Genomic DNA, 13,589 nt, shown 5'->3' with positions numbered 1-13,589 from the left:
AAGTGCTGCGCAACAATTTTCCTCATAATAAAAAAGTTCTGTATTCATTTATTTAATCTGAAGTTGACATTTCTCGCTTGTTTGTCATGTTCAGGTTTTTCTTTCCTCGCCTTCTTCACTGTTTGGCTCAGGGAGTGAAGGGGTATTTCCAGATTTTCTGTTTTAGTGATATGAGTTCGAAAAACAGCAGCGACATAATGTCAAGTCCAGAAGTGATGAGCTATTGTCCACGTGTGTTTTTAACAGGATCAGAGAAAGCTTTCTTGTGCAAATGTATATTTAAGTGCCAATTAAATCAGTAAGAAAGACACATGTTTTTCAACAGACAGAATTTATAACATACCAGTAATGTAAATGAAACATGATTTAACACAACAGAGAAAAAGATATGAGACATCATAGAAATATGATAATCAGTAATCGCTTATTTTCCTACTTTCCATCTGACGTATTTTCTTATGATCTCAGACAGATTAAAACAATAATAGTGAAAAGAGAACCAAAAATAGGTCACTGGTTTAAAACTCATAAGTTCATAAATGAGGAAAAAAATAACTTTTAGCAAAACGTGAAACAAACATGAATTAATCAAACATCCTGTTTCAAATTTCATCCAAATTTCACACCAGTTTTGATAACATTATGTAAAATTGATGCAAATTATTTCCCCTCCTACAGTCTTATACTGGTTCCAAAGCCCCACACGCTGAACGCAGGGTAGAGGGGCTCTGTGAATGTGGTCTGGACTCTGTGCAGAAGCTGCATGCCATCAGAAACTCTGTAAAATGCAAGTACTCCCGCTGCATGATCCAGGTAGACGCCGATGCGAGATGACGCTGGAGCTGGAATATCTTTGCTCTTATTATTGTGCACGAAGGAGAACTTGGAGTCAGAGCAGTACAGACTCCAGGACTTCTCGTTCCAGCCCAGGCTGCAGTCGTTGCCGTTTCCTTTGCGACGGATTCCCTTGTAGGTGACAGCCATGTCTACTTCTGTTCCCCTCCAGTCCACCTCCCAGTAACAACGAGTCCCAGTCACGCTGTCCCTGCACAACATCTGGGATGTGATTCACAAAATCAGAGATTAGAAGAGAAAATGTTGCTTTGTGCATGGCTGATAACAGCTGTTTACTGAGAGATTATTTACTGCAACTGCACAAATTAAAGCACTTTTAAGCCTCCTTCTGCACAATGTGATCATTTTGTCTCCGTACAATTCACAATAAATTAACTATCCTTCTCTTTTCAGGCACTAAATGACATCCTGGCAAGCGATGAATTCTCACCTGCTGCCAGTGGTCGAATCGGTCGGGGTGGTCGGGGTAGTTCTTGGGTTCACTCTTCATCGTAGCTGTTCGGTTACCCTCGGAGAGGTGAAGGTTGGGATGGACGGTGTTGACATCCAGAGTCAACGGGCAAGAATCTAAACAATGCAAAATTATATACTTATCAGTCCCCTTTGTGTCGTTGTTTTGTCACTGTTTCCAGTTTAGTGTTATCAGTTAGTATGTTTTGGTACTTGATGTGAGCTGAGATCTGTCTATGAGCCTGTAGAGTCACAGTTTCACATGTCTTCCTTTGCTTTAAATCACACATGACGTAGGCAGCCCACTAAAACATCTGCTTTGTAACTCCCATGCATCAGCTTGTAGAAATGCGTTCCACACGTGGAGCAAAAGCGGGAGCACCTGTGTTTGTTTAAGTAATACTGCACTGGAAGTTTGCTTTCTCACATTTCACCAAACCTGTTCTGCGAGCGGCATGCCTTCTGTAACACTGGTTTCAGTCGTTTCACCACATGGTGCCGTCAACCCCGATACGACCGCCGAGGAGCCCTGCCGAGCTTAACTCACATTTCATGAAATCTTCTCTTGTCTTTGGTTCTTCTCCTGTCTTTGGTTCCTCTCTCGTCTTCGTTTCTTCCCTGAAAATCGAGTCTCGCCTTGCACTTTTCTCTTCTTCTTGCGTGATGTAGACTTCCTTCACTACGAAGAGACAAAAAAACACGTTCTTAAACCCTTAAAAACAGCCACTCCTCCAAAGAACCCCTCTGCACACAGACACAGATGCTACTTGAGATGAAGAAAGACATAATTGTCCACCTGCTCCTGAGATTTTGACCATTTCTGTCTTGCTGACTTCCTCTACTTGTAATTTCAGCGCAGCAATGGCTCTCTTGGTAGCATCAAAGGAGTAGTAGGGAGCGACACTGATGTTGTTGAGGTCTTCGTATCCTGAGGGGCCGGACAAAGACTGCCAGCTCTGATGGGAAAAGAAGAAGGTGGAGGGTAGAGATGACATATCTGGTAAACACTCGTTTTCTCATAAGAGCTCTGATTTTTTTCCAATTTCTACAAGGCCTCGGTCGGGGTCCTCAGCATGGATGAGCCTCACCTGCAGGAAGTGTATGTGATCATCAGTGTGTGAGAGCTTCTCCAGGTCAGTGTGTCTCTTCCTCAGCAGTGTGATCTCTTCCTCCAAGCGGTCCAGCAGGATCTCCCCTCGTGTCACAGTGGTCCTTTCATGGGTGCGGATCATCTCCTTGACTTCGTTGTACTTTCTCTCGATGGAGAGCAGAAGCTCAGTGAAGATGCGCTCATTCTCCTCTAGGACTGTTTGAGATGAATGCTGATGGGAAACACGAGAAAGCGATGGAGAGAGATTGGACAGAAGTTATTTTTCAAACCAGAAAGCCTTGATAACTCGTTTTTAGCATCATGTTCTGTTCAGGCCGTAATAGTGTAACTTAACTTACTTTAACTGACTCAACAGCTTGCCTGAGGTCCTGCCACTTTTTAATTCTCTGGTCAATCCTCTGTTGAGATTTGTGCAGCGTGGTGCCAAGTTGTTTCTGCGTAGGGAAAGACATGAAAGTCACATAAAAGTGTTGAGTCATCTTCACCAGAAGTACAGACTGACAGATTGTTTTCACCACTCACTTGTTTCTCAGTCCTCTCAGTTCCAGCCGGGACGATGTCGTGGTGTTTGTGTTCGTCCATCATGCACAAAACGCACACTGACGTCTGATCAGTGCGACAAAAGGCCTCCAGCAGCTTGTCGTGCTGCGCACAGATCTTCTCTCTCATCTGGCCCGTAGCTTTGACCAGTTTGTGCTTCATCAGGGCAGGGTACTCATAGTGAGACTGCAGGTGGGTCTCACAGTAGGACGCCAGGCACACCAAGCAGGACTTCTCAGCCTTCAGCTTCCTGGTGGTGCAGAAGTCACACAGGACCTCCCCGTGCTTGGCCTGGGCCCTGGGCTGGCTACGGCTGGTGGACCGACGGGATCTCTCCACGCTGCTGTGTCTGTCTAAATCCAGAGTGCTAGGGTGGGACATTTTTACCAGGAGATGAAAAGATGAAATAATAACAAAATCAAAATCCTTGGGTGATTTAGCTCAGCAGCAGTGTTTTAACTTTTAAATAAAAAGTATTCAAATCTACAGCAAAAGAGAAGACAACAAGCAGGCAGGTGTTCCAAGAGGAAAGAAATTCCTGAAGTGAGCAGTCTCAGTGAAACTGTGTGACTGACGCTGTGTGTGACAGTATGTAAGCTATGTGCTCCTGCTCTCACTGTAAAACCAGTATTCCTGGTTGGGCGCTTAATACTCAGGGAATGGGTGTTACAACAAAGGCGCTGCCTGAAACAAACACAGCTGAGACAAAGGAGAGGAAGAGTTGAAACTACCAAAATAAAGATAAAAAACTCATGTTGAAGTGCAGTGCTGAAGTTAGATAAAACCATATTCTTTAGAGAAAACAATAGATTTTTTTTTGTACTTTCCACAATATGGCAACGATTTACCAAATATTCAAATAATTCCATTATTTAATACATTTTAAGTATTAAAAACACATTAAACATTTTTCTTATCATGTTCACATATGGCCTGATTTCACCTACACTGTTAAGGGACGACCTTCACTTTGCTTTGTTTGTTTCAAGATCACATTGGTGTTACGTCTATCTTTAGACGACTATGTACAATATGTGCTGCTCATACAATCAGTCATTCATAAAACACCGGCAACAGGAAAACAGCAACATCTTGTGGGACTTATTCATTACTGCATGAAACATTTACCCCACTACACAGACTCTACTCTTCAAATATACAGCATACAGTGACTCCATCAAGGAGATTTTAGAGAGATGTGTAAAATAACACCTGTAGCACCATAATTAAAGCACCAGAAATGATAATAATATTACTTGGAGCATCTATGAATAATAATCTAACAGTACTGGGGCTTTTCTGGCAGCTCATGTTGGCTTACTAAGACTACTTTTAATACTAATTTTTGAATCTAATTTGTCATCCATCTTTATTCTGTTTTCAGCTTGTTATAGCGGCATGTTTTCCAGTATAAATGTCAGAATTCATTATCTTATTTACGTGTAATGTTATTATTTGTACCCTGACAGAGTTTGACTCTCTCGTCTTTGCAATATTGTATAAATACTTCCATGTTTTCTACCCGTCAGTTTGTGATAAGGATACTTCATAGTCAGTAAATGAGGCGCAGTCTGTTTTAAGAATTAAGCATTAAAGATGCAGTAAATGTCTTTCATCCTGAAGACTGAAAATCATTATTGATCATATTATTCATTGTTCACTTTTATTCTATTTTGTATATATTTCCATTTCATTTTCTATTTGTGAGATTCTAGCCTGTTTGCTAGACTTGTTTCTATTACTTTGATTCACCTTCATTATATTTTATTTATCTGACTGTTAGATTTGTTCTGGAGCGAGGAAGCAAATAATTTCACTACACACTATATTGTATAAAGTAGTAAAAGTGAGCAAAAGCCTGCATGATGCAGAATGGCAGTACTGTATTTATATATATTATTTTATCACTAACAAATGCAAGTGAGGGGATTTTAATGCTGTAGTTCCCCTGTTCCACTGGGTAGATTAGAAATAGAGCACTGCACCATATCATACAACATCAAATGTTTCTTATGCAGAAATTCACTGTAAAATACTGCCAAATATTTTTAGAGAAGTAAAAAGAACAAAATTGACCTCTAAAATGTAGTGAAATGGAAATATAAAGTAGCAGAAAATTAAAAAATATATGTTAAAACTGTATCTAAATGTAGTGCTGGAGTAAATGTACTTGGATTCCAGCTGTGCAGATTAATTTAATGAAGTTAAAGCAAAGCACAAAAACACAAAAAGCACAACGTCAATGAATGAATGACCATTTAACCATTTAAAACATTTATAGCACAACATATACAAAACACACTCAGTGCAATGTTAGAATAAATATGCATTGGAAGCGTAGTTAAAAGGCAATGCAGAATAAAATAATTAAAAGCAAGTTCACATATTAACCCATAAGAACCCACAGGTGTCACAGACCTTTTAAATATTCTGGGAATTTCCCTGCACAGCTTTATCCCTGAATTTAACTCAGGAAGTCCCTGACCAAAACGATGCTCTTCCTTATTAACACCTCTGACACAACTAGCTGATTTAAAATAGCTTGATTTTGTTATTAAAAGGTGAGTTTCAAACAATTTAACAATTCTAATACTGTCCTGGATTACAATTAACCTGTCCTGACCATACTTTTATTAAAAAAGTTGATGCTGTGCTGTGTGATGCTAGTCTGTTTTTATAGGTTTTATATAAGGTTTTATGTACTTTCTATACATATACATATATATATATACTTATAGATGTATGTGTATAGTTTTGTTTTGTTTTAGTTTTAGTTTATTCTATTTTATTTTTATATAGTTTTATACTTTCTTATGGAATTATGTGTCTGTCTTGTGTCTGTTTTTGTCTGACTTCTTGAGTCTTGAGTCTTGAGTATAGCCCCTATCATTCAACTTAAAGTGGAGATGGGTTCTTAAGGGTTAAGGTGAAATAAATACTCTATAATAAAGTACAAGCACCATCAGACTGTCCACTCACTGTACATGTGCTGAAAGCTGCACATTGAAGACACACGTCCGTGCATGAACTCCTCCCAGCCTGCAGGGGGCTGCAGTGGTGCATTGACGGGACAATGACAGCTTTCGCTAAAGTGCGTCGGTAGTCCAACGTTGGCGCCAGATGAGCTGTGGCGCCAGCAGCTACACACACACACAACACAACACACACACCGACCGACCGACCGACCGGGAGAGAGCGAGAGAGAGAGAGAGAGAGAGAGGAAGACACACACATACACACACACAGCGGTTTGACGAGGCTCACAACAGCTTGCAAAGCTCATCTCAACCTAGAGTTTGCAGCATTTAACCCTTTTCTCTTTCTCCAGCAACCAAAAGAAAAAGGACAGAAGGTGGGTGTGTGCATGCGATAATTTATATATTTAAAACCGGCGTGATCCTCGTATCCTGCTGATTATTCACCGTTTAAATCCAACTTGCTGTATGAATAGTGGCAGCGGTGAGGCACAAGGAAGTATCCGTTTGAGGGGATGTAATCTCGGGTGTCTATTGTGGCAGTCGTGGTGTGTGTTGTCTCCCCAGTTATGGTAGTAATGAACTTTCCAGTGGAAAAATACAGGCCTAGACTCGCTGTGCTTGGAGCTTTTTTTCCTTGCTGGAAAAGCAGACGAGCACAGCGGACACACACACTGCAGGGAGAAACTATTTCAGCCCTGACTCTCATCCAGGTTAATTTTTTTTTTTTTGAGACACTTCAGTGGTGCGAATCGGCCCCAAATCTGCTTCTCCGGGCTCCAGCCTGCATGCAGACTTAACATGGTCGGATGGGCGGTTTAGCAAAGCTTCCGCTCCAATGTTTTACAATCTACATGCTAGTACTAAAGCAGAGAGAGGGCTGTAGCCGTGCTAGCACCCTGGATTAGCTGGCTCGTTAGCTTGGCATCATGGCTATGTAGCCAGCACGCTAATATTGTCTCGGCTGGGTAGCTGCTAACATCAGCAAGGCCGCCATTGAAGTCGTGTGTGCGGTTTGTCGGGTGCTGCCGCAGTAAAGGAGGGCTGTGTGGGTCTGTAGCCAAGAGTCGTCGAGCCTCCTTCGGAAGCATTTAAAACGCTTCCCCGCCAGCGTTGTCCTCGCTTAATGCTTTTAAAATCACGCTCACTGTGTGGTTCATCTCTCGCCGGGAGTCTTATGTAAGTAAAACGCGTCCTTTCCCGGGCTTTTCGCTCAGCATTCATCGCCCTCACGGTTAGCCATCTTTGTTTCAGCTAGCCAACTCCTGGTTGGAATTACGGTGCGGCTCTTAGCGTGCTAACATACTCACCATTAGCTAAAACATCGTCCTCGGCGCTACTGCACGTCAAACGACAGGTTAGGAGTGTTTCTTACTGTGAAGTGCACATTTAGCAATGCGTTGTGTGTTTTAGGTTTACCCGAAGATCGCTTCAAATTCGATATGTTTTGAAGGGCGGAAGCTAACTTGGCTAACGTTAGCTAGCGGCAGCCATCTTAGGCGAGCATGTAATCTTGGCTAGCTGGAAGTGCTGGTGTGGCACAACAAGATGGCCTGTTAATACTCGCACAAGGAGAATTTCCGCATCGGTAGTTGTGTCAGAAAAATACCACCATTTTACTCTATTCGATCACATTTTAATGTAAGTATTTAGCCGTTTTTTAAGTCCTCGCTGCAAATACAGGCGTGTTGCTTTTGCTATGAAGCTAGTTAGCTGGCTAAATCGCAAACACATTAGCAGCTAACACAATGCTGTTTTGTCGTTAACCAGTCCCCGTCGACCATAGCCAGCTAACTAGCGGCTATGGAGGCTATTTGTAGCTGTTATTGGAGGCTAGCAACCAACAGTTCAGAGTTTAATAACAAACCCTTGTCGTACAAAAGCCTCCACAGCTTTAAGTTATATTTAATAAGAACACATGGCGAACTGCGCGAGTAAACGACTTGTGCAGGCCGACCAGGCTTCGTGCTGCGGATTAAATTATAATAGTGAGCGTGATCATGCTGCGGTGGTCCACTTTGATTTTATCAATTGTGTTAGCTAGTGAAGTCTTGAGCACTTAGCTAGCAAATTATCACCTAGCTTGTTAGCTTGTTTTGTTCACATTAGTCCCACAACTTATTTTATTCAGTATTTCTCTGAACTCTGTAAATGTTCTCTTAGCACAGTGCAGCAGGCTCTGCAACTGTGCAGTGTGTGTATACAGTCATTCACAATTAGCTCCTCCAATGTTAATGGCTTTCCCCATCACGCCGATCACGGTATTTACCAAATGCACCACCAATAGTTATCTTGGCTGTTGTGCCACGAACCAGGTGTTACTTTGTGTTGTGGGAAGGTGCATGTCTATCCTGGGCAAGGGGGAAACATCCTCCAAGATTTCTAACAAGCTTTAGTCTTAACTGTTTCACTTAATATCTGATCAGATGGGTCATTACTTTAAAAAAATATAGTATATATTTATATATATGTATGAATGAAGATAATAATCCTATCAAACTCTCAAACAAAGGATTATTTCAACTTTGGTTTATCGTTTTATACCATAATTGTGTCAAAGGTCTTCGCTGAGATGTTGGCACAATTATGTCAAAATAAGTAAAAAATTAAGTTATGTCAAAAATTTCATGTCACAATTTATCAAATCACCACCACCATGATCTGTTTAGTTTCTGTAGTAGGGAATCATAAAGATGAGTGATTCGTGACCTTAGTATGTAAAATATTTGTTCTTTTGGTACATTCGGTAGTATTAATTACTGATATGTTGCTTATCTCTGCGGGCAGATGCAACATAACTGGGTTATGTAGACATGCATATAATAATGTGGTATCAAGCAAGAAATATAGTTCATATTGATACCAAATTTCAACCATGTGAAACCGGAAAGACCATGTTGCGAAATATTGATAACAAATGTTAACTACCCTAGGAGACACGCAACATCAAATGTTGTTAGATTTGTTGTCTGAGACAACAGATCTGCTTTTTAGTCTAGTTCTGGATAGTTCACTTTTTTCCCCCTGTTTTATCAATTGCTATTATCCCAGACAAATAAACTAAACTAAAGAAAACCACGTGCTGCACTGTATTTATTTTTGCTTTTTGTATTCCTCTTTTGCAGGTCTGCTTACTAACAAGGGCACCAGCGCTGACCTGAACAAAACAACGCTCTTGTCCCCCCGATTCTTCCTTGAGTCATCATCCGGCAGGAAAACGGAGGTTGTGGGGCTGGAGTGTGTCCTCATGGCCGAGTCAGAGACTGAATGTGACACACCCGGCCTTGACACACTTGGGTCGGAGTGTGTCATAGCCCACAGCCATGTCGACCTTCACTATGGAGCAGAAACTGAGATCATGACAGAAGAAAAACGTGGATTAGAGCTGGAGATCCATGGCTCAGACTTAAAGATCCAGGGACTGGGGACAGAGCTCGGAGCTGTAGCCTGTGTGGATGCAATTGTAGCTGAGACAGACCATGATTACATTAAAGTGGAGCATGGCGAGATGCACTGTTTCACAGGAGCAGAGATCAAGACGACAGGAAGTGAGGCTCTGCTCGGGGAGGTGCTGCTTAAGACGGAAAGTGAGCATGTGGTAAAAGTAGAGTCAGACCACGGTGGGGAGTTGACAGTGGAGTCTGAGAATGGTGTAATCATACATGAAGCTCATGGTCTGCAGTGCAACGAGTGCGGGGAGATCTTTGGCAGCATCGCCGATCTTCACCAACACTTTGAGATCCATAAGGACCTCAACCCTTACATCTGTGTCCACTGTGGTGAGAGCTTTGCTGTGGAGGCCAGCCTTAAGCAGCACATGAAGATTCACATGAAAGAAAAGCCCTACGTTCCCCCTGGAGTTGAGATTATGGGAAAAGATGTTATTGATGCCTTCAGCCTCAAGTCTCACCAGATGATTCATTTGCCAGACAAGCCCCACAGATGCTCAGAGTGCGGTAAGAGCTTTGCAGCTGCCATTACCCTGAGAGAACATATGAAGATGCATTCGGAGGACAAGCCCTACAAGTGCACCCAATGTAGGAAGAGCTTTGTCCGCAGGAGGCATCTGAAAAAGCACCAGGAAGTCCATGCACGTGAGAAGCCATACACCTGCGGCCAGTGTGGCAAAGGCTTTGCCACAACTTCCAACCTGAAGCAGCACCAGAAGACCCATGCTGCAGTCGTGCTCGGCGATAAACCCCACCGGTGCGCACAGTGTGGAAAGTGTTTTGCGGCAGCTGCCACTCTGAGAGAGCACCAGAGGATCCACTCGGGTGAGAAGCCGTACAAATGCAACATGTGCAGGAAGAGTTTTGTCCGCAAACGCCATCTGAAGAAGCACCAGCAAGTCCACGCCGGAGGGAAGCCTTACACCTGCAGACATTGCAACAAGGGCTTCAATCACTCCTCTTCTCTCTCTCGCCACCACAAGACCCACCTGCAGAATCCAGTGTTTTCTCCACCTCAGCCTGGGAAAACCTTGTCCTACGGCACTCCGCCAAAGCAGAGGGTGCACCAGCAGGGAGATAAGCCCTATATGTGCCACCACTGTGACAAGGGCTTCAATCATTCCTCTTCCTTGTCCCGGCACCAAAGAGTCCACTCGGAGGGAAAGAGCTACACCTGCACTCACTGTGGCAAAAGATTCAATCACTCCTCCTCCCTTGCTAGGCATCAGAGAGTTCACTTGGAGAACAAACAGCAACAGCAGCAGCCGCAACCACCGCAGCCGCAACCGCAGCAGTACAGCACCATTCCCACAGGGAAGGGATTCCCTAACAACGCCTTCCCAAAACAGCGCATCCTGTCTGTTGAAAAACCATACAGGTGCTCCCAGTGTGGAAAAGGCTTTAACCATTCATCTTCCCTCTCCAGACATCACAGGATCCATGTAGATCAGTGAGCGCCCTCTCCCACCCGCACACACTGTCCCATGCAAGCGCGAACACCCCAGCTTACCTTTGTTTCTGTTCTACCGATGAGCCCCATCATCTATCACCACGCCACAGGAAACATCAGGATAACTTCTACAGACGGAAGTGGTCAGGTCGACACGTTGAAGTGGAGCGGTTGAAAACAGATGGACAGCAACACTCAAGTCCTCAAACGGAAAACGGCTTGTCCTGAAGGACTGTGTAACCTATAATTCAGAGCTGAACCCGGGACTTTGTGCTCCGTATGAAGAGGGTGTAACAATAGATTGTAAAGGAGCCTCTGTTCTTGTTTGTGATTGTGCTTCACTTGCTCCAGGGCATCTTTTTGAACACTTTTAAAGGAGAAAAAAAAAACACGATTTGAAGATCTACATGACAAAATCATTACCTGGGGAAAATATGCTTCACCCTCTGGTTAGTCTTTTTGATAGAAGAATTCAGTTTGTGTACCTTCAGGTGGGCACATGCGCTTTTCAGCTGCAACTTTATCAACACAATTGGTGAACAAGAACTGTTGTCTCGATTTAAATTGTCATTTGTTTTTCACCCACATAACCCATGTGAAGCAAACAATGAAAATCCAATGTAAATACTTATTGATTTTCTTTTATATATATATGTATAGGTGACTAGTGTGCTGTTCCAAAAGATTACATTTTTGATAGTAAGATCCACTTCGTCTCCACCTTTTTTTTTTCTTTTTTCTTTTTATGACTTCAATTTGTTTTAAGTGTTGGAGATAAACAGGTGTTCTCATGCAGCTTGTTCTTGAATTTGGGCTCCATCAGACATGAGCCATCTTGTATATTTATAAGGTTGTTTTCTTGTATGTCTACGATGGGTTAGCACTGCAGCATAGACTGTACAGAGAGCAATACTGGCTGACACCCTGATTCTATTATGTCATGCAATTTAGCCATTAGGAAATGCATAATAGAAAATAAAAACCTACTGGGTAGCATATTACAACATGACCTGTGTCCTAATTATTTACCGTGCAGTTTTCCTCTGGACCCCCCCTCCACACCAAATGTACATGAAATGCAACATCACACTTTGTTTATTGCTTTGGAGACTAATTGAATTACCTGTGTACAGTATATAGGTACCTCTTACTCATGTTGATCTGCACAATTTGATCTAAAAAAAATGGTTGTGTATACTAAAATACTACACGGAAAAAAAAAAAAATCTCACTTTTACAAAAACTTAAAGACTTTTCCGAATTCCAATGGATTGCGCTCTATTTACTGTTCTGTGTAAAATATCTTTTACAAACTGATGTATTTTTTTAGATATGGCTTGGGTTATATGAAAGGGAATGAGAGATATACAGTTTTTATGGGAGTGAACATGGTGAGCAATATTTTCTTTTCTTTTTATTTCGATAACAATTGTGCTTCAAACTGTAGCATAGGTTTCTTCCTTGTGTTAGATAGGTGCCTTATTGCATGCTATGTAGAAATGTATGCCGAGCTGTTATTTGAGAAGAAAAGTTAGGGTTTTCAGGAGTCTTTTGTTCTTATTCATACTAACTTTACCCTACATTTTAATTTGATGTCACTGATACCAATTGCTTTTTTGCTTTCATGTATATTATTACCATGTGTTTACACTGTTACGACCATATTGTCTTTTTTTTTCCCCTTCATTTTTGTCAACGGCCTCATTGTAGAAAGAAATTGTAAATGATCCATATAGGCTTCTCTTAAGGGCAAATCCTGTAACACCTCTTCCCATTTTCTGAGTGGCACATATATGGATAAATAAAGGTTGTTGACTCTCTTGTGGTGTTTAATCAATCAAGTATGGTTATGAAATCTTACGTATTCAGCCTCACATGGTGGCATAAGGTGAGATATTAATGCTGGTTTACTTTCTACTTGACAGTAAAGCACAGACTGATTTCATTGCACTTGCTGGTTGTATCCACACGGTGTCGCTCTCTACCGTCTCAAAAGTTTAAAAAGTCTCAACAAATGGGGGCATGCATCATTTTTAAGGACTCTTTCTTCCTTCCCACAGCTGGAATAGTAACATCTTAAACTGGAACTGAAGCTGAGTTCAAGGTGTAATTCAACCAATATGGCGAAAACTCTTGGGAATAACCCTGGAACTGTAAAAACATCAGCATAATGTCAGGAAAGTACTCTCATACATCACTCTGGTTTACATTCCTTCACAGCTGGAGGTCGGACTTTGGTTGCCTGTTGAGGTGGATGCTCAAGGCTGGGATCCACCGTCACTGTGACCTTCAGACAAAATACTCAGCCCTCCGCGTGCAGAGATGTCTGGTTTACATCACTGATATTTACATTAGAAATTGCACTTATGCAGGATTTTTTTTTTTAAAAGATGATGCAAATGTCCAGGAATCTCCCACCAACACGTACAGCATGTCAAGTTAAACTGGGTAAGGTTTACATATAAGTCTGGCAGTTGTATTAAGTGTTACTCTAAAATAAAAGCATGCTGTTTTAAGTAGTATCGGGCCAATAAAGGAACTGCTTTCTGAAGTTTGACTCCTACTGGTAGTAAATTTCAGATTTCTAGTCCTTTTATGTCGACAGTAGCTGTTTTGTTGGGAGCAGCATCACAACAAGACAGACACCTTGTTTAAGATACAGCTTTATTTGTCGTGATTGCTACATGACAAGAGGAAGAAGGAAACCTTAAGAGATGTTAGTGCTGTTAAAAACATTTTAGTCAATGAGGCATGTGGAG

The 13,589-nt window shown here is 41.9% G+C and overlaps 3 protein-coding genes across 4 annotated transcripts in view; 2 read left to right on the top strand and 1 right to left on the bottom strand.

Moving 5' to 3' along the window:
- The window catches only part of LOC139210518 (leucine zipper putative tumor suppressor 2 homolog), a 207,155-nt gene that overhangs the window by 97,906 nt on the left and 95,660 nt on the right, over positions 1-13,589 (top strand). The gene's annotated exons all lie outside the window — the stretch shown is intronic.
- On the bottom strand, positions 356-3,337 carry ftr14l (finTRIM family, member 14-like). Its single transcript, XM_070841156.1, has 7 exons — positions 2,939-3,337; positions 2,755-2,850; positions 2,394-2,627; positions 2,102-2,261; positions 1,853-1,984; positions 1,286-1,422; positions 356-1,056 (listed from the first exon to the last, which is right to left on the bottom strand). The coding sequence occupies exons 1-7, from the start codon at positions 3,335-3,337 to the stop codon at positions 673-675; spliced, it is 1,542 nt and encodes a 513-aa protein (XP_070697257.1). The 3' UTR covers positions 356-672.
- LOC139210906 (zinc finger protein 345) lies at positions 6,092-12,650 on the top strand. Of its 2 annotated transcripts, none has more exons than XM_070841106.1 (2): positions 6,092-6,308; positions 9,057-12,650. In XM_070841106.1, exon 2 carries the CDS (start codon positions 9,179-9,181, stop codon positions 10,832-10,834), a length of 1,656 nt encoding a protein of 551 aa, XP_070697207.1. In that variant the 5' UTR covers positions 6,092-6,308; positions 9,057-9,178; the 3' UTR covers positions 10,835-12,650. The 2 variants fall into 2 exon arrangements, with proteins under 2 accessions (XP_070697207.1, XP_070697208.1); XM_070841107.1 differs by lacking the exon at positions 6,092-6,308 and adding an exon at positions 7,060-7,110.

Source organism: Pempheris klunzingeri, chromosome 12 (genome assembly GCF_042242105.1).
Source record: "Pempheris klunzingeri isolate RE-2024b chromosome 12, fPemKlu1.hap1, whole genome shotgun sequence".
Lineage (NCBI taxonomy): Eukaryota > Metazoa > Chordata > Actinopteri > Acropomatiformes > Pempheridae > Pempheris > Pempheris klunzingeri.
This window is presented reverse-complemented; position numbering and strand designations above follow the sequence as displayed.